This window comes from Nothoprocta perdicaria, unplaced genomic scaffold, assembly GCF_003342845.1.
Source record: "Nothoprocta perdicaria isolate Ctin4 unplaced genomic scaffold, notPer1 scaffold_61, whole genome shotgun sequence".
In the NCBI taxonomy this organism is placed as follows: Eukaryota; Metazoa; Chordata; class Aves; order Tinamiformes; family Tinamidae; genus Nothoprocta; species Nothoprocta perdicaria.
In genome coordinates, this window is record NW_020455877.1 from 3921605 (window position 1) to 3948867 (window position 27263).

General features: G+C 39.3%; 2 protein-coding genes across 3 annotated transcripts in view; both read right to left on the bottom strand.

The window, feature by feature from the left end:
- POC1B (POC1 centriolar protein B) overlaps positions 1-23712 on the bottom strand; it is a 48935-nt gene extending 25223 nt beyond the window's left edge. For both annotated transcript variants that reach the window (XM_026049713.1, XM_026049714.1), the window contains exons 1-10: positions 23698-23712; positions 23498-23582; positions 16316-16487; positions 15394-15573; positions 13531-13638; positions 12718-12833; positions 12197-12330; positions 11383-11451; positions 8235-8387; positions 273-359 (exon numbers count right to left, since the gene is read on the bottom strand). In XM_026049713.1, coding sequence (XP_025905498.1) covers positions 273-359; positions 8235-8387; positions 11383-11451; positions 12197-12330; positions 12718-12833; positions 13531-13638; positions 15394-15573; positions 16316-16487; positions 23498-23582; positions 23698-23712 — 1119 coding nt within the window. The remainder of the gene's footprint in view (positions 1-272; positions 360-8234; positions 8388-11382; positions 11452-12196; positions 12331-12717; positions 12834-13530; positions 13639-15393; positions 15574-16315; positions 16488-23497; positions 23583-23697) is intronic.
- Positions 18927-23298, bottom strand: GALNT4 (polypeptide N-acetylgalactosaminyltransferase 4). The gene has a single exon (XM_026049712.1). The coding sequence runs from the start codon at positions 23296-23298 to the stop codon at positions 21553-21555; it is 1746 nt and encodes a 581-aa protein (XP_025905497.1). The 3' UTR covers positions 18927-21552.
- Positions 23713-27263: the final 3551 nt, after the last annotated feature.

Genomic DNA, 27263 nt, shown 5'->3' on the forward strand with positions numbered 1-27263 from the left:
CACAAATAACAACAATATTTAGAATATAATTAGCATGGGCTTAGAATTGGAGTTGTTGCTTAGTACAAGGATAAAAGTGCTGCGATATTACAAAAGCTTCACTACTACACCATCTTCTGGTTATCCTTGGAAATTGAAAACAAACTGAAGTTGAAAATCTAAGATGTTGAACTCTGAACAGTTAGGAGTTATTAAAAAGTATATTTTATCCGTATAGACAAAACAAATACACCCCCAGTAACTGATCCCCTTTTCACAAACAAGGAACTTACCAGAGTACTGAAAGATGAAGAGGAACTTATCTCTATGATGGGTGGGTCGAGTGTTTGTGTATCAGCCACATCAAAGCTAGGGTTGACCTATTGAAAATAGAATCATTACTATTTCAGCACCAGTATGAGAAGCGAGACTGAATTAAAAAGGAACATTTGCCTCTAAGGAACCAATATTAACTAAAGGCTCTAAAGGCTTTAAAGTATATGAGAAATAAAGAAAAGATTGCCCCTGCAACAGTAAAACACGCAATTATACGATACAGAAATAGGATCCAGATGTGCATTTATGACAGAGATATCACTCATACTTTACAAACATCATTCAAAATTAACTCAAGGGCTCTTATCGCAACAAACCTAGATATTAAGAAACTCAGTTTTAGGACAAACGAATAAAAATGAAGTGCCAAACACAATTCAGAATGGACAAGACAGTTAACTCAAACAGTCCAAAATTGAAGCAATACAACAGTTTAAGAAATTTTCTAAAGAGTGGCCAAAGATGCTGCTGAAAAAGTGAACTGCAGATACTAACCGAATACTTCCTGAAGTCTGTAAATGTTTCTTGCAGATGCCTTCAAAAGTTTAGTTTGTATCCCTCATGTTATACCGACTCTTACACTTTTTTTGTTTTGTTTTTAAATTGACATAGATGCACAAGATGCATTAAAGGCAAAATGTGGAACACAAATTTATCACTGATAGCAAGTTTTCAGAACTAGATTATGTTGTCTATAACTACAACCAACCAACCCACGGTAAGCCAAAGCTCTCACGTGCTTGTTGGCTGCTTTAGCGTCTCTCTAGTTCACACCAGTTCGCTCCCCACTTCAGCTAAAGTGAATAAAGGTTTTAAAATTATCCCACTTTTGCAGCTTCACCAGAAGAGGGGCTTCTGGCAGCCATACTCAGAGTGAACCTGCAGCGTTTGCGCTCTGATCACCTAGCTCCGTGGTATCAGGATTCAAAGCACCTTATGGCTCAATGGCAGAAAGCCACAAACCTGCAGCATGGAATGCTACTTCCATCGTTGCATTACTTGGAAAATTGAGCACACACAGAGGCACTTTGATGAGGCACTAAGGTCAAGCGTTTCATTGGTCAGAAATTCCATGTTTTGTGCCAAACCAGCATTTTCTGATGAGAGAGCTGCAGCACTTACCATGACACTGCCAGCTGTGCACGTGCGCAGCCTGAAGTGTCTGGCTACTTGAACTCCGTTTGTTCAGCAAGCAGGAAGCACCTCTAGCTTGCATTGAAATTAAGGGCTTTCTTAGTCATCTTATTCATAGCGACTTAACCAGCATCTGTTCTAGTTCCCTTCTTGAATATTTTGTGTGATTCCACTTCTTTTTTCTCCTGTGTGGGCACACAAATACATTCCTTCGACCTATCCTCTGTTTGGCAACAACTAGAAGATCATTTCAAGATTTATTTTCTAGCTCTGGTCATTTGTGGGTGTAGTTGTAGGCTCTTTTTCCTGTTCTTCCTTCCATGAAGATGAAATATCCAAGGGCAGAAGGGTCATGGATGACTATGAACTTGGGAGCTCTGCTGCCTGTGGTTTCTGCACACAGTACCCAAGTTTTTATGTTAAGTTGGGCCCCAGCCAGTTGTACGACAGGCACATCCTGGCTCACAGTCTCATACCACAGCTTCCAAGTTCCATTACCATATTTTTTTTGGTAAGTTGGTGTTGGGTGTGTGACATGAAGCTCACTAGAGTAAAATGGAAAGGGTAAAACAGCTTCACCTGGGCTCCATACAATTGCAGCCACTCTGTCTCAGTGAATATATAGGAGCCTAAATTGCCTTATTAAAGTACTGCATCGTTAGCACCAGAAGCATCTGTGAGCATACATTTTGCTGCAGAGATAGCTCCATTTCAAGTTCATGCTCAACTTCCCCAGTCACTTATCAGAGCAATCCAGAGACTTGTTTGCTTCTTACAAGATACTCCTGATATTTTAGAATAGCAGCAAAGAACATTATTGTGGAAAATAGGTATCAGGCAACACTGACTTCTGTGATAAGTCAGCTAGCTAAATATCAGCTAGCTAAATAGAAATCTTGCTGTCCCTAAAGTCATACGAAAAACTGGATAATTCCAGAGGCTGATTTCAACACAAGAGGGAACATTCTGTTTCAGATATACAAATATCATCACAAGGTCTGAAAATCTGACTTTTAGTATTGCAGTTTGAGTACTCATTTATTGTTGGCAATAGGAAATAATCTAATACAATATTTTCCTAATGTCCATTCCTGAAAAGTAAAATATTAATAAAAAGTAAGAGAGTATAAAGAACTGTGGGGAAAAAAAGCTGCTGCTTTTATTTGTTTTTGGTTCTGACTTAAGAATCAGAATCTCATTCTTATGAAAGCTTCATTGCATATTTTCCTTATCATTTTATTATCTGGGCACATCATGGCCTAACATATTTTTCCTTTGAGGATGATGTACAAACTATTTTATGAACTGACAAAATTCAAAGAAACGCTAGATGACTTCCAAATCATCAAGAAGTCTGGAGTAGTAAAGAGAAACTTTCTTCTTTTCAACTTTGCATCAATAGACTTATCAAAGGCTATTATCTCTAGCTATCTTACTTTCAACTAAAAACAAATAAATCCTCCACACCTGCCTAGTGATTTTTTCTCTTTTTCTTGCTGGAGATTTATAAGATAAAAACAGCATTTTATCTCATCTATTTAAGAAGAAAGGACCTATCACCTCACCTGAGGGCTTTCACAACTTCAGACTAGTCTGAGCTGCTTGTTCCGTGACTACTTCAGTGGGACTCCCTCAACCTAAACTGCTTGATCTGGAAATGGAAGTAGAGCCTTTTAGGCCACACATCCATTAGTTGAGTAAGCAGCTAGAAGCTTTAAACTAGAATTAGCAGCCAGGAGAGACAGGCAATAGCATCCTGCACTGCCTGGAGCCTTTTCTTTCAGCTTATTTAGATTTCTATAACTTATGTCATGCAATTCAGATTGGAACTGGCATAAAGAAAGTTCCCTAGAGTAAGATCTTCATGGGGGAAGGGAGGTTATGGAAAAAAGAAAATGAGTTACAAAGTTTCCTTGCAAGCTTTAGGGGGAAAAAAAAAAGGCATATTTAGACTCAGATGTCACCTGATCATTCAAGCATCCTCCTGCTTTGCAGTACTGACAACCCAGAGATGACAAGACTTCATTAAAGGGATATCTCAACCCCTTTTTTTAAGCTAGATCACCATTTCTGACTAGCAACGCTTAGATTTGCTTGAATTCAGTTCAGACAAGCTGTTCTTCATCCATGAGCTCTTTTGGTAGGTATTCAGACTTTTAATTCAGATTGTTGTTGGGTCAATTGAGGAATTCTCTGCACTCGACCAATTACAGGGTTATAAGAACTGAGAGCTGTCAGTAGTCTTCCTCAATTTGTAGAAAATATGATTAAGAGGCATTTTATTTTATTTTATTTTTTCCTCTCTCTCTTTTTGTCTCTCTCTCCAATTTTGTCAAATGAGTTTAAAGTAAAGAAAGGCAAAAAGATAAAATGGAGCCAGATAACACAGTCTAAGCAGTAACTTTGTCTTTATCTGAAAGATCTAAAGTTTTAACTGGACTTTGCTACCAATACAGCAAAAATCCTATGCCAAAAATTTTACTCTTTCCCCTATACATACCTCATCTATTTAAATGAAACAGAAAATAGGTATTTACTATTTATTTAAAATATTCAAAGATTCATAATCAGGTACTGTTTATTTAGTGTCCAGCATAAAAAGGTCTGATCTGTGTCTGACTGTCAGAACTTCCTGTAATAAATATATCAGCTAAATGTCATTGGCACCACTGGCAGCTGAGCCCAGTCCTTTTTGGACATGTACCCTTTAGGAACTGAAAAGAACAGAGGACATGGCACCTGCGGGACACCACAGAATAGGGACACCAGATGCCATCAAAATTCTGATGTAGAGGACCAACTTGAATTACTCTGGCACTATCACTAACAATTATTACCTTCTTTGCAATAAAATCTCTTTGTTGCATACAAAATTATTGCAAACATTTTTTTTTTCTGATGTTGCATTGCTAAATAAGTGGTATGATTACATGAAGAAAAAGTGCTGCTTATGCAGGAGTATCTCATCCTGGCACTGGAATGCAAGTCTCCTCTGCAAATATTTCTGGCTTCCACTTTATCAGAGATAGGGGAGGAGGAGGAGACCTGGAACCACTGACCAGTGCTGCAGGAACTGAATCTGGAGAGAACTAAATATGCACAGAATTGTTAAGCATCAGCTCAAGCATAGCACAGCTCATAAGGAAAAAACAGCATAAAACATGAAGGGTGTAACTACACCCTTTCAATGAGTAAGCTGCATTTAATATTGCTCTAAAAGTTAATGAAGTAATGGAGCTAAATAGAAAAGTTTCAAATGACTCACTTGACACACCTCCTGATGAAGTGATGTAGTTAGCTGTGAAATAATCCCATCAAACATTTGGAAAAAAAAAAATAAATAAAAACAAGAGAGAAAACCAGAACACTGAGAAGTGATGTAAAGAGAATAATCATGTGTTGAAGTTGTTGATGCTTTTTTTTTTTTTTTTAATTGGTATTTCCTTTAATTATTTGGTAAACTACGTTATAGAGCATCTTCTTCCAATATTATATTACATATTATTAAATGTAATTAAATTACATATTATTAAATGACCCATAGAATTAAAAACAAAATTCAAACACGAATCTCCTCCTACTTTTAAAGTACAGGTTCTCCAGAACCTCATATGTAGGGAATTAGAGACCTCTGAAGACTACAGTAGTACAAAACACAATGCTACTTTAAGAAAATAAAAAGCACGAATTAAGATTGTTGCTTAAGGCAGCAGAGAAATAAGGGAGGCTCTAACATAGCAGCATCATCTAAGGACATTAATTCTTCACCATAAGCTTTAGGTAAATGAATATTCCTCTGCTGGATTTAATAGAGTATATTCAATCTTTAAAAGAACACAGCAGGTTTTACGTCACATTTCTATAATGCCTTTCATAAAACATGGATATTATACCAAAAGTTCATGAAGTAATAGAATGAAGCTAAATATATGAGTTTTAATTGAATGGCACAAAATGTCTTTGAAAGAGTGATGTACTTAGCTGTGGAAAAGCTCTTTGCAAACATACTAGGAAGAAATTTAAATATGATTAAACTAATTTCACGTTAGACTGGAGTTCTCAGGACGAACAAGCAATAGTTATTCTCTTATTTATACTGCCACCTAGTGTAGACTCACATTTTATTCATCTAGAAAAAAAAATATTTGCTTCCAAAATTACACTGAAGATTTTAATGGGAAATGAAAAATCAACAGAAGATGTTTACGCTCAAGATACAAACCCAAAACATCTTGGGTTGAAATAATATCTTTTTTTTAAAGAAGTTTGAACAGTCTTTCAACAGCTTTAAGGAGGTCTATGATATACTAAGGATTAATAACACAAAAAAACGGAAAATTTGGAAATAAAACTTTCCATTAGGAGAAAAGTTGCATTTTTTGTATAATTCACTACAGCTACACTATTGAATATATACACTATTTCCAAATAAATATACCATTTTCAAAAAAAAAAATCCTTATTTCAGCAAAGGACAATGATTAGGATTCATCTCAACATTCGATGCATTTTTACCATATCTAGATGACATTGTAATTGCTTGTAACAAACTTTAAAAGATCATCAGTTCTTTCAATTTCCTGTATTCCAACTAGTCTTCTTACCTGCCTGTAATATTTACATACACTACCAAATTTCTTAAAAAAGCTCTTAACAAAACATGAACAAATGTTTTAAATGTAAAATGTAAATTTTTACAAATGTAAAAAATTAACAAAAAATGAACAAAAAAAAAATTTGTCAGAGGCTTAGCTTGGACACTCTGGAAAGCTGCTTCACGGGATGGGCCGTGCAGGGCTGCACGAGCACTGTGGAATCTCCATCCTTGCTCAACAGCCAAGTAGGCAAAGTCAGGGATCTCTGACTGCCTCCTGGAAACATTCCCACAGCGAGCAGGGGGTAGGGCTGGGTGACCTCCAGAAATTCCCTCTAATCAACATTTCTGCAATTCATTTCCTGCTTTCCTGATACAGAACTGGGGACACGATGAGCAACTTGAAGAATAAGGTTGAGGTTGCAGCAGTCAGTCAGCCCACCTAGTGATAAAATCACCTACTTCCTATCGCAAGAAAAATGTTGGAATGATTTTTAGGAGGAAAAAAAAAAAGAAAGCAGGAGAAAATTCTAAAGTACTGTAGCACAACGGGGGTAGAAATGTTTTATTTTTCAGCTAAGGGAGGTAATAGGTAGGAAGACTCTGAAAAACATTGCTTTATTGTCGTGAACAATATTTAGGAACACTACAAAATTTCAAGCATAGTTAGTGTAACTAAAGCATGTCAGTGGTGGTTATAACCTGACACTATTTTCTCTAGGTAAATTATGGCTATCTGCAGATGGTGAGGCCCATTCTTCCTCCTTATAACAAACAACATTTTTGTTTGGATAGACAGGAGGAGCAGTGCATACAGGGAAAGTCACACATGAAGAAATTAAAACTCAGTAAGTTTAACTTTGATACTTTATCTAAACTTTTACATTATCAATTCTGAAAATCAGTTGCAAAAGAGACCTCATTTATTTTTAGTAAATTGTTTAATTTACAAATAAAACAGTGACATCATAGTAGTATCCATTTCACTAAAACTTTATCAGTAACTAAGTATCAGTTTACCAATCTGTAAATACAATACATTTCACAGTGGTTTGAGAGCAAGACATTTACATAAAAAGTGATGTTAATTTAAAATCAGACTAGTAACCTTACTGTTAATATCCCCAGACTGATCATGAGAAGAATTATGGCAAGATATCAGGGGAGCCTCAAACTTTGAATGACAAAGCCACAAACTTCCTTTGCTAATAGAAAGCAGCTAATCCAGAAGCCTATAAAACTATCACAAATGTTATAGCAGAAATGCAGACATTAGTTTAAATTTTTCAAAGTTCACATTATAAACAACTTGGCATTCAATTAAGATTTGCTTTATATGACCTTTCAGGGTTGATAACAAACAAGGTGCTAACATGTTTGTTTAGCACAGGTAATAAAGAGGTGCAGTTTGAATGGGTCTTGAGGCAAAATATTGGTAAAGTAAGAGCGATTTAATATGATGGCAAATACTGTGACTGAGTTCCATAGCTGGCTGTCTGTGCTGAAAGCAGTTACTAAAAACTTCTAAATTACTGTGATTCTGTGAAAAGACCTTTGAGATCATCTAATCCAACCATAAGCCCCTCAACAGCATACCTGCTAAACCATGTCCCTAAGCACCTCATCCACACATTTCTTGAACACTGCCATGGATGGTGACTCCGCCACATCCCTGGGCAGCCTGTTCCAATGCTTCACCAAACTTTCTGTGTAGAAATTCTTCCTAATGTCTAACCTGAAGCTCTCTTGGTGAAACTTGAGGTCATTTACTGTTGTATGGGTAGTTATTCTGGAGAAGTGATGGACCCCTGCCTCACTACAACCTCCTTTCAGGTAGCTGTAGGAAGCAACAAGGTCTCCCCTGAGCTTACTCTTCTTCACACTAAATAACCCCAGCAGTTTTGCTGCCCTTCTTTGGATGTGCTCCAGCACCTCCATGACTTTCTTGTAGTGAGATTCTCCAAAACTGAACACAGTATTTGAAGTGCGGCCTCAACAGCACAGAGTATAGGGGGACAATCACTTTCCCGGTCCTGCTGGCTACGCTGCTCCTGATACTTATGGTTGTCTCCAAAATATTGTGCACACAAAAAGACTGTCTGGTATACATACCCCACATTTAACAGTAAGTGCTAGATAGAAGGTGTTCACTGCTTTGGGTTGTATGTATTAGAGTACCTATTGCACTTACCTCAATTGACTGAAATCTCTCATTATGGGGATGTGGTGACCTTGGGTAAATGTCAAGAAGGTGAGGAGGGTCATCAGTATGCACTCTTCTAATATGTTCCTTAAGAACTTCTTTATAATCAAGTGAATCAAAATTGGTTTTCCAGAGAAATACCTGTGAAAAGACATCATATCAGTAACTCCAATTCAAGCTTATTCAATGCACAAAATATAATTATTCAATGATCTCTGTTATTACTAATAGATCATAACATTAGACTAAGCCTGCTATCATCATTTGTCTCATCACAAGCACTTCCCTGTAGTATAGTTTACTGCAAGTCTAATAGTTGCAGTTTAATCTTACTTGGAAGAAAAAAAAAGTCAAAGATCTCTAAAAGCAATTTTTCCCCCTTTTTTTTTTATGGCCTTGAGCTTTTCTGTTATTTTTCTTTCCAGACTAATTTTCTGCTGGCTTAGCCATTTGAATTTGCTCAGCATTGAGTGGTATCTGAGTAGACAAAGATATAGAAGGAATGCAGTAGAAATACAACCCTTGGCTTTCATCAGCAGTGAGCCATTTGAGCTGCTCAAGATCCAAAACTGTTTTCTCCCACTCTAAACTGAAAACCTGCCACTGTAGCAGAATTAAACTAGATTAAACCTAGCAAGGACTCATCCATGCAAGCATGAGTGAGTGTATATAGTTTGCCCTTGCAGTGCAAACTATACAAAGTAGTTGGCACAAGTCTAGAAAGGTAAATATTCCATATGGAAGTATTTTTCTTGATGTCCAGGTAGTAACATGACATAGCAATTCCATTCCAACCCAAATGGCCATAGCTCAACTAGAAATCATCATCATGCAAGGTAGCACAGGACAACTACCTTCAAGAGAAACAGTTGCAACTTTGCTTTTTCACTTAAAAGTAAGCGTTAAAAGTCTTAAATTTCTCAATGATGCTGGTAGGTGAAATAACTGGGCATATGAGTGCATAGTCAAATATCTGAATTGTATGGTGCTTGGGTTTTTTTGTTTTTTTTTTTTTTTTTACTGATAAAGGAAGTAAAAAGGAAGAAACAAAGGAGTATCCAGTCCTTGTTATATATTCTTAATGTACTTCTGAATAAAGCTCCCCTCTCGGTTGGCTGAGCACTGACCAGTAAAAAACCTGAAACTAGAAGCAGAGATACCAGTTTTCCCTGTTTGATAGAGAAAAACAAAGTAAAATAAAAATCCACAGACTCATCTGAAGGAAAATAACATGGTCTCAGAAGAACGTGTACATGGCAAGTAATCTATGGGAAGTATACAATGAATCAGGTGTCCCCAACTCATGCTGTGGGCAGACAGTATATTCAGGATTCTGCACTGAAAGAGATTCTACTTCTGCAGCCAGACTGGGCTGATCAACTTGTGGTTGATTGTGATTGATCAACTGCCTATGAAAATCTGCTGTAAGAACTTTTCAAATAAATAGTCCCTAAAAGGTTTAACCCAAGGTAATTCTGGAGAGATCTTCATTTGCAGTGCCCACATTAAATCCACTCGAGCACTCCCACTGCTTCTGTGCTGGCAGACCTGCATGGGCTATATGGAGAGGTCAGCAAACACTGATGTTTGCAGAGCAGGTGCATGTGTTAGCATACGTTAGCAGCAAACAAAAGCTGAGGAATACATTAGTGTTCACCCCAGATAAAGCCATATATATCAATAGTTATAAAAATAGAACGTACACAGATTGTAACACTGTACATTTTAAAACTTAAGAAATAAAAAGTAGTCGAAGCAAAAAAGTGACCCTCTCTTACAAAAAAAATTGAAATGAAAAGATAATCAACTGAAAAAATGCTTTTCAATAAGGAAAATAAAAAAGAGTTAGCAACTAACAGGCAATAAGAAGTGGTTATGGTAGTTTTACGTAGAAATCACTTCCTTACGAAACTTTCTTCTCATACATTGAACATGAGACCAATCCACCAAACTCTGCTGGGAATCATTTTATGGGTTTTGCATATATATTGCAAAATGCATAATTAAAAATTATAACAATAAAAATCGCACTCATTCCACGACTCCATGTACCACTGGCTTTACAGCATGGAGTCAGAGCAGGAGAAAGGCAGTGACATCATTGCACCAAACACGTGCATTTGGTAGGCCCTGAGCCTTCAGAGCTTCTATGATGAATCTTCCAGCACTGTGACCTAATTAAATACCTCACAAACATCTCTTTCTCTCAAGTTAAGTTAATGTAAAAGTATTCTATACTAGTCCTCATAAATATCAAAGGAAAATAGAGGGCAACAATTCAGGAATCCCCAAGAATCAAAGTTTCCTTTTGAAATGGAAAACACTCATTCAAAACCTTGAGCATGGAAACAAAAGAAAGCAAAAGGTGCTCAAGAAATACACATCTCTCTCCACTCTTGTTTTTTTTTCCCCCTGCTTGCAAAATTAATATCAAAAGATTGCTGATGTGCACTTTTCTAACAATTGCCATTGCTTCTTATTAATTCCTTGTGATGGAAAGCAACTCTTTCCATTTCTTTTGGGAGCCTTTAAATCATTTTTAGAAAGGGTACTACCTGAAGGATAGACTGAGGACAGCTGTATTCATTTTAAACAAATTGATATTTTTCATTCAAAAGAAATTATTCTCAAGGCTATTTCTTTCTGTTACTTCTTGAAATACATTTCACTCAATGAATACAGTTAAAGTAGTGAATTCAAAAGGAGGAGAGAAAACCTAATGAAATGTGCATTCAGCAAAATTACTTCCTTGACATTGAATTGCAAAGTTTTAAAAATGCTTATACTTAAAAATCACTCCTTTAATATAATTTGCATAATAGAAATGCCCAGTACTGTGGTTTTCTCCTCTTCAGGATATTCAACTTAACAAGTTAACATTAACTTTTACAACTACGTATTTAGTATTTGCCTCATGAAATTTAACTTTAGGACAAATAATGCCTATGTAACACAACAGAAGAAGAAATGCAAAGGAATCATGTCAGCATACTACAATTACCATGTTACTTTGGTGTATTAAGTTTATGTATTTAAGTTTATTGTATTCTATGGTATATTAAGTTTATGTAAGTTTATGTATTCAATGTAACAAACATTGAAAAGACATTTTATTCAAAAAGCCAATATCACAAACCTGAGCATCTGCTCCACCTGAGGCAAATTTTTCACCACCTTTTGAAAAAGCTACAGAAAGGACTGGTCCCTGTAAAGTAAAAAACTAATTAGTGTACTGCAAAGTTATGTTACTATTGTAATCATAGTATTTTAATGCAAAGAGAAAAATACTTGCATGCATATAACATTGTATAATATACAATGTTAATGAAAACATATTCTTCAATTTTAGCAAGATAAGGAATGGTTCAACTGCAGCAAAATTTTTATGAAACTCCATTTTATTGACGAAGAATGAATATTGTACATCTTGATAAGAATTTGCATTATGATTACTACAACCAAACACAGGAAGATAGTGGCATTGTCTGTAGCAATATACATTTGGCAATTTGCTTGAATATTTGTTATTACAAGTAGGGTTTGTTTTGCATGGGAAGATAAGGAAAAAAGGCTGTCATTCCTCACAGAAAACATTTTTCATGAACTTTTCTCTCCCTCAGCTGGTGGACTGCTGCACTACTTGTCCGCAGACAAAAAACTAATATTCCAGGTAACTAACTTTTGATTTCTATAATTAATTATCTCTTAATTAAAGCAAAACAAGAACTATTACTCATGATTAAACATGAATACAATATTGACTGTTGGCCTAAAGTGGATGCATCTCCTTGGCCATTTATGACAAGCTGAATTAATGCAACACACGGCACTCTTCATAGAAGTTGTTCCAGAGCAGCAAGACAAAGACATGTTGGTATAAATGTTATTTTCCCTGTGAAAAGATTTTGCATAACCCATTAAAATCTTAAGATTTGAATAATTTTGTATACCTTGTGTCCATGAAGTGTGTAAATAAGTCTTCCTCCCAAGAGGTCCAAAATCTTAAGGGTGCCATCAGTAGAAGCAGTGATGAGGTAGTTACCGGAAGGATGGAACGACACACAGTTAACCCCTGCTCTGTGAACTGATTAAATAGGATTAGAATTAGATATGAGATATTTAAGAAATAAAACATACATTTCCAATAATTACCTCTTTTCTATTTCCCAAGGAAAAAATGACTCCACTAACAAACAAACAAAGTCTTAGATGCATAGGAGAATCTCCAAAACATTTATTAAGCTCTATTCTAAAAATCAAGAGCACTATTGCAAAGGAATAACCAGGATGCAGTTTATTTTTTCATTTCTTTAAGATTGTCTAATCTATAGATCTGCAAAAAGAATACTTGCAAAATACCATTTTCCCTCACTATTCACAGTAAGAAATTAAGTCATGCATGAACACTGATCACATTTTGTTGCAAAGAATTCCAGTTGAAAGAAAATGCAACAAACCATGTTGTTTTTACCTCTGTAATGCTGGAGTAGCTTGTTCATTCGAATATCCCACAGTCTCACTGTATGATTGGAGCCTGCGGAAGCTATACATGTACCACTTGGATTGAAATCCACAAAATTTGCAAATCTAAATATAATGCATGAAAATAGATTGATTATTCATTTTGGTAGAAATATTTAATGTTTAATATTGACAACATAATTTGCCACAAAAACTCAAGTAAGGTATTTCAGACAAACATGAAAAAAATAGATGTGCCTGGAAAATCAGATTGTATAACCTGTCTTCGGCCAAGAAGACAGTACAATCATACTGGTTCAAATCTTCACAACCTAGATTGTATAAAATCTGCAGAAGAAGCAAAAGTAGCCCTGAAGCATGAAGACACTTATATAACATCAAGGGTTGAGAGTAGTGTCAGTAACGTTTGTTTTTCATAACTAAGCAAATCAGACCACCAAAGTTAACAGAATACCTTCTTCATCAACAACACTGTGTAGGTGGAGAATTCCTGAACATATCTTTCTGTTAAACCACCTGACAGTAAAGTGATCCAAACAGAAGGAAAAAAACATGAAGGAAACATGAACAAAGTCAAAATCCACTAAATAATACAACTTCTCTGTGGTTTATTTCTTATAGCTGGGTAGATAGAACCACTTAACCTCTTTAGAAAAATGCAAAATGAGTATTAGTTTTAATGGATGACAGAACACTGATCTAATTTTAGCTATGACAGACAGATGTTAACAGCAGAAATTATGATTTCAATCTCATTTAAATTATGCATTTTATTGACTTTTTAAAAGAGAGTAACACTTACCCTCCATAATCTATGAAGGTATCAACACATGTTTTATTTCTTGTATCCCATATTTTAACAGTTTTATCTTCACTGCAAGATGCTATTAGCCTTCCATCAGGTGAAAATCTAGAATATACAGACATATGCATTTCTATTTTAGGTAGTATCAGATGTTTGGTATTAAACACATTGATAGCAAAACATCAGAACCAAGAAAGTCTGCTTGGAAATAAAAGTTAAAAGAGTATTTTCAATTAATAAATAAGATTTTTGTTTTTAGTTATTACACAATCATCTCCAGTTAATTAAAACAAATCCAGAGGTGAGGAAAAGGGTAGTCTAAAGGAGGCATTTTAGATGCCAAAAAGCTTATAGAAATTATATTTCTATATTATAGAAATTACAGATGAAAAAGGAGGGTGAGGGAGAAGGAAAATAAAAGAGGACATGATGGAACTTTACATTCAATTATAACCTAGATATATATTCTCCTGTGAGTTCTCTCTAAACTTCCTAACTGCTAGCAAAACATTGAGCTCATCCCTTGGCTAACAAACTAGTTTTTTTTTAAAAAAAGCTGTTTTGTCTGTAATTTTACCATTTCTCGTTATTCCTCAGAGTGACCAATTGCACTAAAAACGATATTGAAACACTCTTCAATAATTTCCAAACATGATTTTTTTTTTTTTTTAGAAATTCAATTTTTCTTCTCAATCATTAGATATTACAGAACTTTTCAGGACTCTTCAAGTTCTCTAGTATTCCAGACTTCCTTCCCAAGATGTTTTCTTAGCTATAGATCTTCTATTAAGAAGTTTGCATATTTTCTGTTAATATGGAAACAAAACAGTTAAATATCTTTTCTTTTCCCTGAAGGGCTATTCTCCCTTTAAGCAGAGTACTTAATTTTCCACGCAAATATATTTCCTTTTATCCTTTCCAATTTTAGAAGTGCAACTCATTTTAGTTCATGGCCTCTCTTTTTTGTGCCCTTACTGTTCTCTAAATTTTTTTTTTAAAAAACCCTACCATGAATTATAAAGAAATCAAGATAACAATGAATGCTAAGAAACAAGTTATCAGCACAGCACAAAGAACACATTAGTAGGGCAGGATATTGACTGAAATTGTTATTACAGAGGACTCCACCTCTTCTTCAAAATATTTTTCTTCTGATCCATACTTACCTTAACAGTCTATGACAGATGTTTAATGAATATATGTAGGCTAATAATACTAGGCTTTCAAACTTCAATTAGATTTTGTATATATATACACATAAATATTTTATACACATTCATGTGTTTTATACACATATAAAACATTGTTATGTTTATATTCTTATACACATATATATTACTGATTAAAAACTTATTATTGATGTATCAATTTTACCTTTCTCACATTTTTGAGAGGGGATATGATTTTTCGAGAGGGGATATGATTAACATGTATAAGTTCAGGAAGGGAGAATGCAGGGAGGAAGGGGACAAGCTCTTCTCATTGGTGGCCAGCGATAGGACAAGGGGAAATGGGCATAAGCTGAAACACAGGAAGTTCCATCTCCATGTGAGGATGAACTTCTTCACTGCGAGGGTGACAGAGCCCTGGCACAGGCTGCCCAGGGAGGCTGTAGTGTCTCCTTCTCTGGATGTCTTCCAAACCCACCTGGATGCCACCCTGTGCCACATGCTCTGGGTGTCCCTGCTTGAGCAGGAAGGTTGGACTAGATGATCTCTAGAGGTCCCTTCCAACCTCGAACATTCTATGATTCTATGATTTTTTCCCCTCTCTCTTAGTTATGGCCCTGGGCAACACACATCCTGTATGAAGAGCCTTGTGCAAGAAATTCACCCAAACTGCCTGCTTATGGACACCCACCTGGCACAGCGAACCCAGCGAGTGTGCTGGGATATAGAAAAGAAGAGGCGCTGGCGGTGAATGCTCCATATTTTGATTGATTTATCATTGGATGCGGAAACCACGAAGTGGCCGTCATGTGAGAAGCTCACGCTGCGAACAGGCGCCGTGTGGCCTTTCAGGGCTGATGATTCTCCATGACTGGGCCAAGGCAGGGGAAGGAGAAACAAAACAACAGGAAAGTATTAAACCAAGCTACTCTTTATAAATCTGGATGACTATACATTTCATGCAAAACCCAAACAATGTAGGCTAGCTAAACTGTGTGGTTGCCGTCAGTTTTCCCTATATGTAAAGCAAACACCAGAATGCAGACTTTCAAAGTAATCATACACATTTAGGTGACCAATTTTTGAATACAGAGCAATTAAGTAGCAGCATTTGCCTCTACATACTATTTAGAAGAGAATTTAATTAAAGCTTAAGTAGTGCTAGTTTAAGATCATTAATAGTTCATAATCACTGCCGCTGGAGAATAAAAGTCTGAAGAGAAAAACTTTTTTTTTTCTCCCTCTCTCCAAATGGTATTTACGTTTTCTTTACAACTTGTCTCCACCAAATGAGACCTAGTTATGCAGTCCTTACGAGAAGAAATATATCCTTTAAACCAGAGAAATAGCACAGAAGCAAGAGCAGCCCGACCCACGCATGGAACTACGACCTCTGAATTGCTATACTTTTCCTTGGGAACTGCAGAGTAACCTGGAGCAAAGAATTGTGTTATTAGTCCCCTACAGTCTCTGTTTCTGGCTAAGCTCAATGAGGGATATGGGAAGGAAACAGAAATATTTAACATATCAAGCTCCTCCAGTATTCACAGTGCACATAGAACAAAAGCAGCAACAAAACCCATTGCCAGCCCTGCCCACCTATACTCACTCACATGCAAGGAATCCACAGTCGGACCGTACGATCCTGAGAGGCGGAGGCAACGAGCTGCCCATCCGGGGAGAACTGCACGCCCGTCACGGCGTCTGCGTGGCCTGCGAATCTGAACGCTCTGCACTGCCCCGTCAGCTTCCACACCATGAGATACCTATCCAGAGAACAGGTAGCTGGCAAGAGATAATTGAAAGATATTGTCTATTACACCAAATCATTAGCTAAGTAAAAATCTTACTGCTTGTCCCAAGAATTGAGCAAATGGCTTCTGAAACACTTTAAGAAAAAAAGAAAAATCACACAGATCATTATGAATCTATCCAGAATTCTCATTACTTAATATTCACCTGCAAGAGAAGACACTTTCAATGATATGCTCAGAACTTCACTCTCGTCTCCAAGCTCCATTTAAAGCTCCAACTATTTAATTCAGGGGATAAAGAAGCTAATTCAGAGAACTAATTGAAGACATCACCGGGCACACCATCTGAAATTAACCTCCAAATATAATTTTGAAACTCTACCCAAATACCACACTTTTAATGCTAACACTTGGTAGCTCAAAAGTAGAATGTGAAACATTTGGCCTGTTAACAGAAAGAAAGAGGAAGGGATGGGAGAATAGTGAGCTCCTAGAAACTGAAGAGGACATGAAAGAAGGAAGATAAATCTGCTGCAGGTACCAACACAGCACAAACAGCCTTAGAAGGAGAGGAGTCTACGTATTGCACATACATCATGGCAAGGCTTGAACAACAGATCAGATGTTAAACTCCCCACCAGAATTCTGCTCTGTCACTTTACTTGAAAACTATACTGTTTTCTGGTAAAAGATGGGGTCAGGACTATCCCTACACCTGCAAAAGGTGGCCTGAATTTGGCACAGAAACATAGGCTATTTCTTCCCCTTCAACTTTTCAAAGCTGCTTGTTTTTTTAGCAGGCTGTAATTGTACTTGAATGATTTTTTTTCTTCCAATTCAGAAAAGAGTTATCCAGAATCACATAAAATAGAAAGAAAAGTAAAATAAAAACCAAAGTAGAATTTGAAGACATCATCTTGGAAAAGTGGAATAGACGACAAGACTGACGGTTTCCAAAGCAAGGAAAGCACAACCTCTCTCTGTAAACGCAAGAGACCACAAGACAGCATTGCTAATGATTTCCATTATCAATACTAATTTTTTAGAACTGTGTTACATGTGAGAAAAATACACTAAGCTACTACTATCAAATCAAGTTCTATTTCTCTTTTTATTCTAACTTAAGAGATTTTGTTTTCTTTTTTGCATTTCTTTATCTCAAGCTCATACAGCACATATGTAAGTGCTCAAAAAGATGGGAGGAAGAATCTTTCAAGACAAACTACACAGAGCTCTTTGCACCAGGGCAGGCTGGACCCAGTCCTCATGTTCTGTGCATGAGATAAAAAGCCAGGACTCTGAAGTCTCACTCTCAGTTACCAGACCACTAGTAAACGGTCCACAAGCAGATCTCCAAAGCTACACTACAATAGCCGCACAGAAAGCACGAGGAGCAAGAAAGGTCCAGAAGGGTTTTTAAAGAAAGCCTGCACCACAGGGAGGTCTGTTGCACGCACCCCTCACAAGAAAAACAACCTCAACTACACTGGGCGGTGAAAGCCAAAACACTCTGGTCATGACACAACAGCAACGGTATGTGACCAGCCACAAAATACCACCAGAAAGGAAATCAGAAAAGAAAATTCATGCTAGGTTGATGCCTCTATGCAACATAGCCCAATTTATAACCCGTCTTTTCTATAAATATCCAAGCGTAGTTAAGGTATCTCACACAGTGCATGAATTATAGGACATACAGAATACCAGGATGTGTGCAGGGTGTGGATGTAAAAATAAATACATGAAAAATCTAACTTGGAACCTAATCTCTTATTGTGACAAGGTCAAAATGCAAACATTTCACAATGATTCTGAAAATTTCCTACCTGGAGAAAAAAAACACATTAATTAAACCCTCTCAAGGGACTAATATGGTGTTATAAATATAGTGGATAAATTATGACAAATCTTTAATAAGTCTCATGAAGTCCGTGGCAGTTTCATTGTATACTCTATGTTACTTATGTACTTATATTCTGTCACTTACACAATGTTACTTACAAACTTATACTATGTTAACACTTACACAAATAGACAATTGGAAAAAGAAAATCAGCACATTAGTCAATATATATTTATAATTACAAATTTTATTTTTCAAAAGAAACCCCCAAGCCCTCCCCTATTTATTCAGTGTTAAATTCACATTCAATTGTTTTTAAGTGATTTAAAAATCAGTAGTTTAAAATATATACAAATGGTTCCTAAATTCTTAAAGTATAATGTAATATAAAATCTTCCAGAGTTTCAGATTTGCCAGAAATCTGTACACACTGAAAAATGACTGGATTAAAATATTTCTGTAGCATTGCTACAATTAAGTTCAATGCTAGCTGAACTTAGAATGGTAGCTGTTCTCTCATCCTTTCTCTCCCTCTCATTTCCCTCCTTCCTCAGTTACTCACCACTATATTTTACTATAATTTTTAATTACTTTAAGCAACAATACTTTTGTATATTAAGTAAATTAAGTAAATATTAAGTAATATTGTTTAAGTAACAATACTTTTTTAGGGCCAGATCATTTACTTTTGATTCACACATTCCTTTTCACTTTGATATTTTAAAACAACCATAAATATAATGGAATGAGGTGGAGAGGAGGAAGGATTCAGACATATGAAAAGAGAATAGGGCTTCAAAATTCAAGAGACTGGTTCACCTAGATTTTTTTTTTTTTTTGGCTCTAACAGCACTTTGAATGTCATACATAGCATGTAAGTAACTCTCCATAGAAAACACCACTTTCACCAAGTCTTTAATAAAAGTTAAAACTGTATTAAAAAGTTGCATAGTCAATAGTCACACTGATCAGTTACTTTCATCCGAGGAAGCATGCACTGCATATACAGCAATGCCTCTGCTACGTAGGAGTACTCGTGTCCTTTTCCTGCTGTTTCTAGCTAATTTAGCAGTTAACGGCAAGCTTTCCACAAAAGCAGGGACTCGGTATAATTTGCTGCCCAGTACATAATGGGTGGCCGTCTTATAAATGATTCATAGCTTGTTGGTCCACAAAAGAACTCCTGGTCGCAGCAGGAAAAGCTCATTTTCTGCCTTCCTTATACAGTAAACACATTCCACTTTCCCCCCACAAAATCAGCTCAGAAAAAAAAAAATCAAATTGCAAGTAGGCTCTTTAAAAGAAGCTACCAAGGTTTGAAGCAAGCCATGCCACACAGTGGCAAGCACTTTTATTATGAGCCCTATATCAATCACCACATGCAAATTTTTCTCCTATGCTCCCCTTCTATTTTAGCCTGTTTTAACTTGCTTGTCAGTGGTCACCCAAAACTTTATACTCTTTCCAGTCACACAGATTCAAAGGTATATGTTAATTTACTTTTGCTTTGTCTTTTTGTGGCAAACCTGCCCTTACTTCAGGTCCCACTTGCTTCCCTTTCAACTCTTACACTCACCAACGCCTCCAGCAAACTTGCATCTACTACATTCCTTGAGTGTGTTTATCCACATTCTCATTGCTCACCAGCTCAAGTTCCTGTCTTCCAGTCCAGTGTCAACATTTACTTTATTGCTGCTGTTCTACTGTAAACATCTGTTATAGCAAGGAAAGTAATTTAAAAAAAAGCAAAATTAAGGTAAATGTTCTACTCAATTGTTTATGGGCAAAAACATGGACACTACCACAGGATGTTTTTTCCAAGTACACAAAATGCTGATCACACTCACTGTCAGTAACCACACTCAAATACAAGAAAATGAGCTAGTGGCACAATTCAGAAACCATTATTCTTTAGTGCTCAGCATAACAGGACACAGAATAACAGAATACCACACATGCTCAAAATGAAAAGTTCCTCTGAGAACTAGAAAAAAAAAAGAAAAAGTTTCTTAAGATTTGTCTTTTGTAGCTTCAATTCCCCTCACCTAAGCAAGCCCAACTTCCACGTCTCCTGCAACACTGCTGTCACTGGAAAGCAGCAGCACATACTGCAGCTCTTTCAGAGCACCACGTACGGAGCAGGGCCTGCCAGCTGCTGCCAAAACACAGCACGTGTGGCAAAATACAACAGCCCAACTTTTCCCTTGTGCCTCTCTCCTCCACTCTGCTGCCACTTCAGGATTTATACAAGTGTTTGTAAGAGGTGACCTTTTTTTTTTTTTCTGAACTGGCAAAATTGATGCGTGGTACAGTTGCTCCCTAGGAATTCCAGCTTAACATGGGAAAGCTTACGCAAATACTATGTAAATAAGAAATATATCTCTAAGAAGCAGTAGTGACTCATGCAAGTCCGTGTGCGCTCTTTGCTTCTTCATCAATAGAACTCTTCCTTCTAACTATCCTTATGTTTCTTCTCCTCTCTTCATGGAGCATGTCCTTGTTTCCAGTGCTACTACGTTCTCATTTCCAAACGTATACGGATTCCCCAGTCACCCTTGCCAGACCACCATCCAGCACAGGGACAAGGCTGCAAGTGCCAAAACGAAGCATCCAAGACAAAAATCTACCATTTCCCCATTCCCATCTACTATATATACTAATAAACAAAAACAAACCAACAAAAAAACCACTCCCTTCTTCTTCAAACATAGTTAGGTGCCACCCTAAAATCCTTAAGGATATGAAAATTCAAGACCAGAATTCCAAGGCCAGAATCCAGAAAGCAAGTCTAATCAACCTATATGCTACCCTGGCATTATATAGCACACCAAATGCATATATTAAAATGGTGCTGCAAAGTAGGTTGGTTAATATTGCTGCGAGAGCCTTAACCTTTATTTCCCTAGGCATATATCCTTTAATTTACATAGCAGATAATCTTGCAGGTTTAGTACTAAAATAGAAACAACTGTTCAGTCCACCATACAGGCTTTGTAATTAAGGCAGCCCAAAATAAGAAATTGAGGATCAGCACTCTACAAAAATAAAAAGTCCTAAATCTGGACCCAATGTTTTAGAAACTAAACCCCATTATTGCTTTTGCTTTCCATACTGCTCACAGCAGTAGACACAGTTTCTGCACCACTACAAGGAAGACACTTTTGAAGACATTCACAGTCAAATGTAGCCCTTTGCCCATGAAGGTAAAAGCCTTGGTGATTGCAGTCCATTTGATTCCTTCTAGCAGTAAACATTATTTCTCAAACTTCCAAATTTGGTTTTTATCTGCAGCATTACAAGTTCTCATTTGCACATCAGGCCGCCCCTCTGTCGTGCGATAAGCACTAAGGCACTTTCCTGACTGAGGATGATAAATAGTCCCATCGCTTTTGAAATGCCATATAATATTTTGTGGAATAGGAGATCCATCTTTTGGGCAGCTCCTCATACCGATGAAATCCTTCTGTTCAGGGACTTCAGCACAGAGTTCAGTTACAGAGTTAAATCTAATCTCCTTATTTGATGTATATTCAAAAAACTGATTTCCTCCTTGACCATGGCATCCGAAGAGAGACAGGTGAGCCCCAGTGGGATTGTGTTCTGGTAAGGCATAGTCGAGGCACTCTGAGGATATGCCCATGCTGCGGATAGCACCATGCCAGCCAGGCCGATCTTCTGGTACATGCAACTCCGAAAACACGTTCTTTAAGTACCAGTTAAAATCCTTACACTTCAAACGCTCTCTTAGCAGCTTCCGTTCAGATATGTCTCCATAGTTTTCTTTCCTCGCCGAAGGATTTCTGTTGTAAAAATGCTCTTTAAACTCATCCATCCACACCTCGGCGGCACGCGCTGTGTTCTGAAGGAAGTTTGGTCGAGCATATGGTGCCCGCTTCGGAAACACGTGGCCCACATGGGAGCACGGGTGGATCTCCAGCGTGCCCCCGCACTGCCAAACCCTGAACGAGAGCTCCAAGTTCTCCCCTCCCCAAACATCCATCCCCGTATCATACGTGCCCAGGTACTCAAAATATTTCTTGCTGACGGCAAACAAGCCGCCAGCCATAGTCGGGGACCTGATGGGGTCGGTTTCGGATTTGCGCCTGAGACGCTCATGCTTGGGCACCGAGTGCCACTGAAACGTCAGCCGCCAGTCGAAGCCCCCGATCATGGGCTCTGTGGTTTGCATGTAGAACTCGAACGTGTTCCAGTCGATGGTGTCAATAACAGGGCAAATGACGACGGTCTCGTTCTCGGCGATCCTCTCGAGCAGCGGCTCCAGCCAGCCGGACACGCACTCGCAGTGGCAGTCGAGAAACGTCAGGACGTCGCCAGTGGCGAAGGTAGCGCCGATGAGGCGCGCGCGGACCAGGCCCTCCCGCTTGTTGGTTCTTATCAGGCGGACCCTTTTCAGGTTGCTGATGTACTTCTCCAGCTCCGCCTTCAGGTACACTTTATCGCTCAAGTCGTCGACCAGTATGATCTCCTTGAGCAGGACGGAAGGGGACGTCTCGAGGACGCTGTGCACGGTGCGCAGCAGCGTGGACCACGCCTCGTTGTAGAAGGCGATCACGACGGAGGTGGTGGGCAGGCGGCGGTAGCTGTAGCTCTTGGCCCGGCACGCGGCCATGCGGTTGTCCTCGATGTGCCGGTGCAGGGAGATGCGGTCGCTCAGGTGCACGTTGATCGCGTAGCTCTCGAGCAGCTCCTCCTCGCGCTTCCGCTCGCGCCCGCTCAGCGGCAGCCGGGCCGCCTTGCCCCACTCGCCGGGCGCGCGCGGATCCGCCGGCGGCTTCTCGTACACGGGCCGCGCCAGGTCGAGCGGCTCGCGCGCCGCGCCGGGCAGGCGCCGCGACCGCCCCCCGCCGCCCGCGGTGCCGCCGCCGCCGCCCGGGGCCGACAGCGAGAGCTCGAGCACCAGCACGGCGGCCGAGAGGAGGCCCAGGAGGGCGCAGCCGCGGCCCAGCCACGTCCAGCCGCGCGCCCGGCGGAGCCGCATCGCGGAGCGCGGCGCAGAGCGGCGCCGCCGCCCCCGGCTGCTGCGGCCGCTTCCTCCTTCCCCTCCCGCCGCCGCCGCGGGACCGGGCCCGCCCCCGCTGCGCGGTTCGCTCCAGAAGTTGTCGCTTAGCGAAAGGGGCCGAGACTCTCCGCGCCCGCCCCGCCCCGCCCCGTCCCGTCCCGCCGCGCCGCGCACTCACCCAGCCCCGCGGCGCCCGCGCCGAAGGCGACGCCGGTCACGGCCGCCTGGTGCCCGCGGAAGGGACGGATCAGCGCGGGGTCCTCCTGGCGGGAAAGAGGGGGACACTGTGAGGGGCGTCCGCAACTCCGCCCGCCGAGACCCTTTGCGAGGCGCCCGCCGCGGCCCGGGCCCGTCCGCCCGCCCCGGGGCCGCCCCTACCAGCGCGGCGGCCATGGGCGCGCGGCGGCGGCACCGCGGCGCCCTCAAACGCCGCGCGCTCCAGGCGCCGCCAGCCGAGCCCCGAGCGCGCGCGGCGCCCGCGCTGCGTCCTTGGATCCGCCCATTCGCCCGCAGCCCCCGATCCAGCGCATCGGCGCTCGACTAGCGCCGTTGCCTGGCTACGCCGCGGGCGGGCGGCGAGTCCTCCGCCGGACGCCCCGCCTGTCTGGGGGCGGGGCCTGCGCGGCCGTTAACCTCGCGCCGTGCGCATGCGCCCTGAGTGCAGGCGGTGGTGTGCGTTACTGCCCTCGGGATACCGGGGCGCGGGCGGGAGCGGGCATGCGGTGGTTAAAGGGGGTTGCCCCTCCGATGTATTTGAAATTCTACCTCTTTAATAGAATAACACTCATTTTAAAATCTACCAGTGCTTTAGATTGTCTCTTCTTAATTTCCCCCCTCCCTTCAGATCATTGTTGGAGGAGGTAAAATGTTCAGAGCTGTGGAAGATCTGAGTAATATTACCCGAACATTGTTACTTCTTAATTGCTGCTTTTCCACTTCAGGCAGTGGCTTTGTGTTAAGCTAGTGTAGGTGCTACAGTGCTATTGTTTCCTTAAACAGCATTTTCCCCATAGGTTCCTGGCTTCCTGGTGCTTTCTGGGGCTCGTGTTTGTATTTTGTATAGAGACCAGTTATATAGAGTTGTCCTTAACCTGTCCTTAAAAAAAAAAAAAAAAAACCCTCACTGAGCTCACTTTGTGTTTGCTCATATGCTTTAGTTATCACTAAGTGAAAAAAAAAAGGTTGATAATGAGAAGAGTTTAACACCTTGCGTTGTCCTGTGCTACAGAAGTAGTGACTAATAAAACTTAAATTCAGTTGGCCTCCTCACCAATGCTGAAGTTTTCCACCTATTTCTCAACCATTCTTCCGACCATCCTCTTTATTTTGGGTTTATTAGCAGTGTCTGATGACTTTCAGCAGGGAAGTAACCAGTTTAGTTTTAGATCAAATTCCTTTGAGATGTGGTATTATTACCATGCTTTAAATGGTCAAGGTTGTTCTGTAATCTCCTTTTCATTTCTCTTCCATGAGAAAAATTGCCCTCCATGCTGCAGTAAGTGTTTAATGTGTCTGCTGCACCATATGGTACAAGGTGTGTTGCAGAAGTTCCTCAAAACCTGTTGGATTTCAAAGTACCCTCGCCCACCAGAAAAAAAAAAAAAAAAAATTAGCTAGCAAATTAGGTGAGAATTTCCATCTATGCTCAATCTTTCTCCATTTGCAGCCTTGACAGCTGTTCCTCTTCATGCAGATCTTTGCCCTTTATTCTGTGTGTTGACCATAAACTCAAACAGTGTCTGCTGATAAAATTCCTGACCTGCAAAGTGCCATGTGATGGGCACAAAGAGGGAGGAAAATTGACTACGGAGAGGAAGAGAGAGGCATCCTTCTCTCTATGAAGTTCTGGAAAGTCGTTTTGCTGATTACAGGATTTACAAAGAGAATTGTTCCTTGATGCCTGTCCTCAACTGAGAGCACTTTGACTGCCACTAGCAACAGCAAGCAAAATATCCCCCTGCTGCAGACTTACACAACTACGTGTAAGGATTGTAGGTACAAAGCTGGTGGCTAATCTTTCACAGTTTTCATAGTGATTATTTTTTTTCTCATTGGCATTTTTTTTTAAGAATTATTTCAAGATAAATGTGATTTCTAATAACACAATTATGAGTTGCAACTATTTTCTAAGGTTTAGAAAAATTCTTCTGCAGTATACAAGTGGCATCTGCTGTGTCAAGTTGTTGTACACTGTGATGGCAAAATAAATGGTGCATCAGAAAGTATTTTCCAAGCATTATGTCTCACTGGGCTTCAGCAGCTGTGAAGATTATTCACAGGTACTGAGTTACAGCCATATATATGCAGGAAACATTATCTTCTATACATTTCATTTTTTAATAATTAGCTATGAATGAGACTTCTTTCCCCAGAAGCCCTAAAGTTAGTACAGATCGCATGCTCCTATTAGGAACGGACATATTTTAACTATGTATAGAATTCAAGGACACATTGACAAATTTAACATGTTGCAAAGCAGCTATAAATTACACTGATCCCATGGTATTTCAGAATAACTGAAGTAACCTCCTGTGCACAAGGGGACAGTTTTAATGTACTAGTCTAACTGAAATTGTCCCATCTCACGTGAAGCAGGTGATGATGCCGCTTGGGCGCTCGAGGGGGATGCAACCTGTGCGCTCCCTGGCTCAGCGGGCTGCTCAGTCACTCGCGCTCACCGCAGTGCAAGGCTGCAGCCTGCACATCAATACATCAATAGATTAACTTAAAGATTGTATACTCTTTTGCCTCAGCATCTTTCTAGTCTTAGAGATCTTTTATTATATATTTTTTTTTTCTGCTAGGTTAAAGCAGTTGAGAAAGGAGGTGTTGGGGCTGTAAGTCATTTGTGGAATATTGCTGGGTTGGAGAAACTTTGTTGTCAAAGTCTGTTCAGCAACAGAAGCAAAAATGTGGAAGAGAAGGATGGTGAGTTAGTACAGAGAGATTGAAATGCAAGGATGATCCTGAACGTCTTTCATGTCATTTTTAGCCTAAAAGAATGTAACATCTTCTGTTTTGTGAAGACCTTTGAGGAGAGTTTAAAAAATGTTTCTACTCCAAAGATGGCCCTTAAATGTTTTTATTGGAAAATGTTGGTTTAATTCTTCTTGTATCACTTGATCTAGTAAAAAATATCTATATTGTGTTGTTTCCATAGGCTTAAGAATAACATCAGTTTCATCTAAAAGAAATCTAAATTTCATTACATCAGCCATGAGTGGGAAGAGGTAAGTTTTGCTGTGTGTTTTGAGTGTCAGAACCGTGTGTATGAGAAATAGAGAGAAAATTCAGGAAGGTTTTTCACATTTGTGATACCACTCAACAAATACATAAAAATAAATAAATAAAATAGCTAAGCACCATGCATCTTTGTTCAGTCTATTAACTCATTCTACGACAGCATATAAAACGAGTAAAAGGTACCTGGGTAATATTAGGTGTGGTTTTGGCCGATACTTTTTCAGCTTGAAATAGCTGCAGCCCTTCTAAAATGCATTATAGTGCTACTGGCCTACCATTCTTGAAATGTCTATAATGTTTTTATTTCACTGTTCTCTTCATAACTGTTGTGTTCTGCAAAACAGTTTGGATTTTTTTTTTCTGGAAACAGGCAATTTAGGTATTACATACAAATCATGTGTGGTTTTCCAGGTAGAAATTAGTAGTAATTAGAATTGTGTTTTAGAATTATGTAGAATAAGTTGGATTAATGTCAGAAGTTCTTTCTTAGAGTCAGTTTTATGATTTTGTTGATTCAGGAAAGCTGGCAACAAGTTTACATTTAGAGACAAATAATACAGAAGTCATTGATTCTTGAAATGCGCTGAGAGAGCAGGGATATGTGGTAGGGACTTGTTTAAGTACAGCAACAATATATTGAAACTCCCAAATAGCTTTTAGTGTAGGCAAGTGAGCTTGAAGCTGGTGGATGTATGAGTTTT

Excerpts from the sequence above, each read along its gene's own strand:
- GALNT4 (XM_026049712.1), bottom strand. The coding sequence starts at position 23,298 with ATGCGGCTCCGCCGGGCGCGCGGCTGGACGTGGCTGGGCCGCGGCTGC.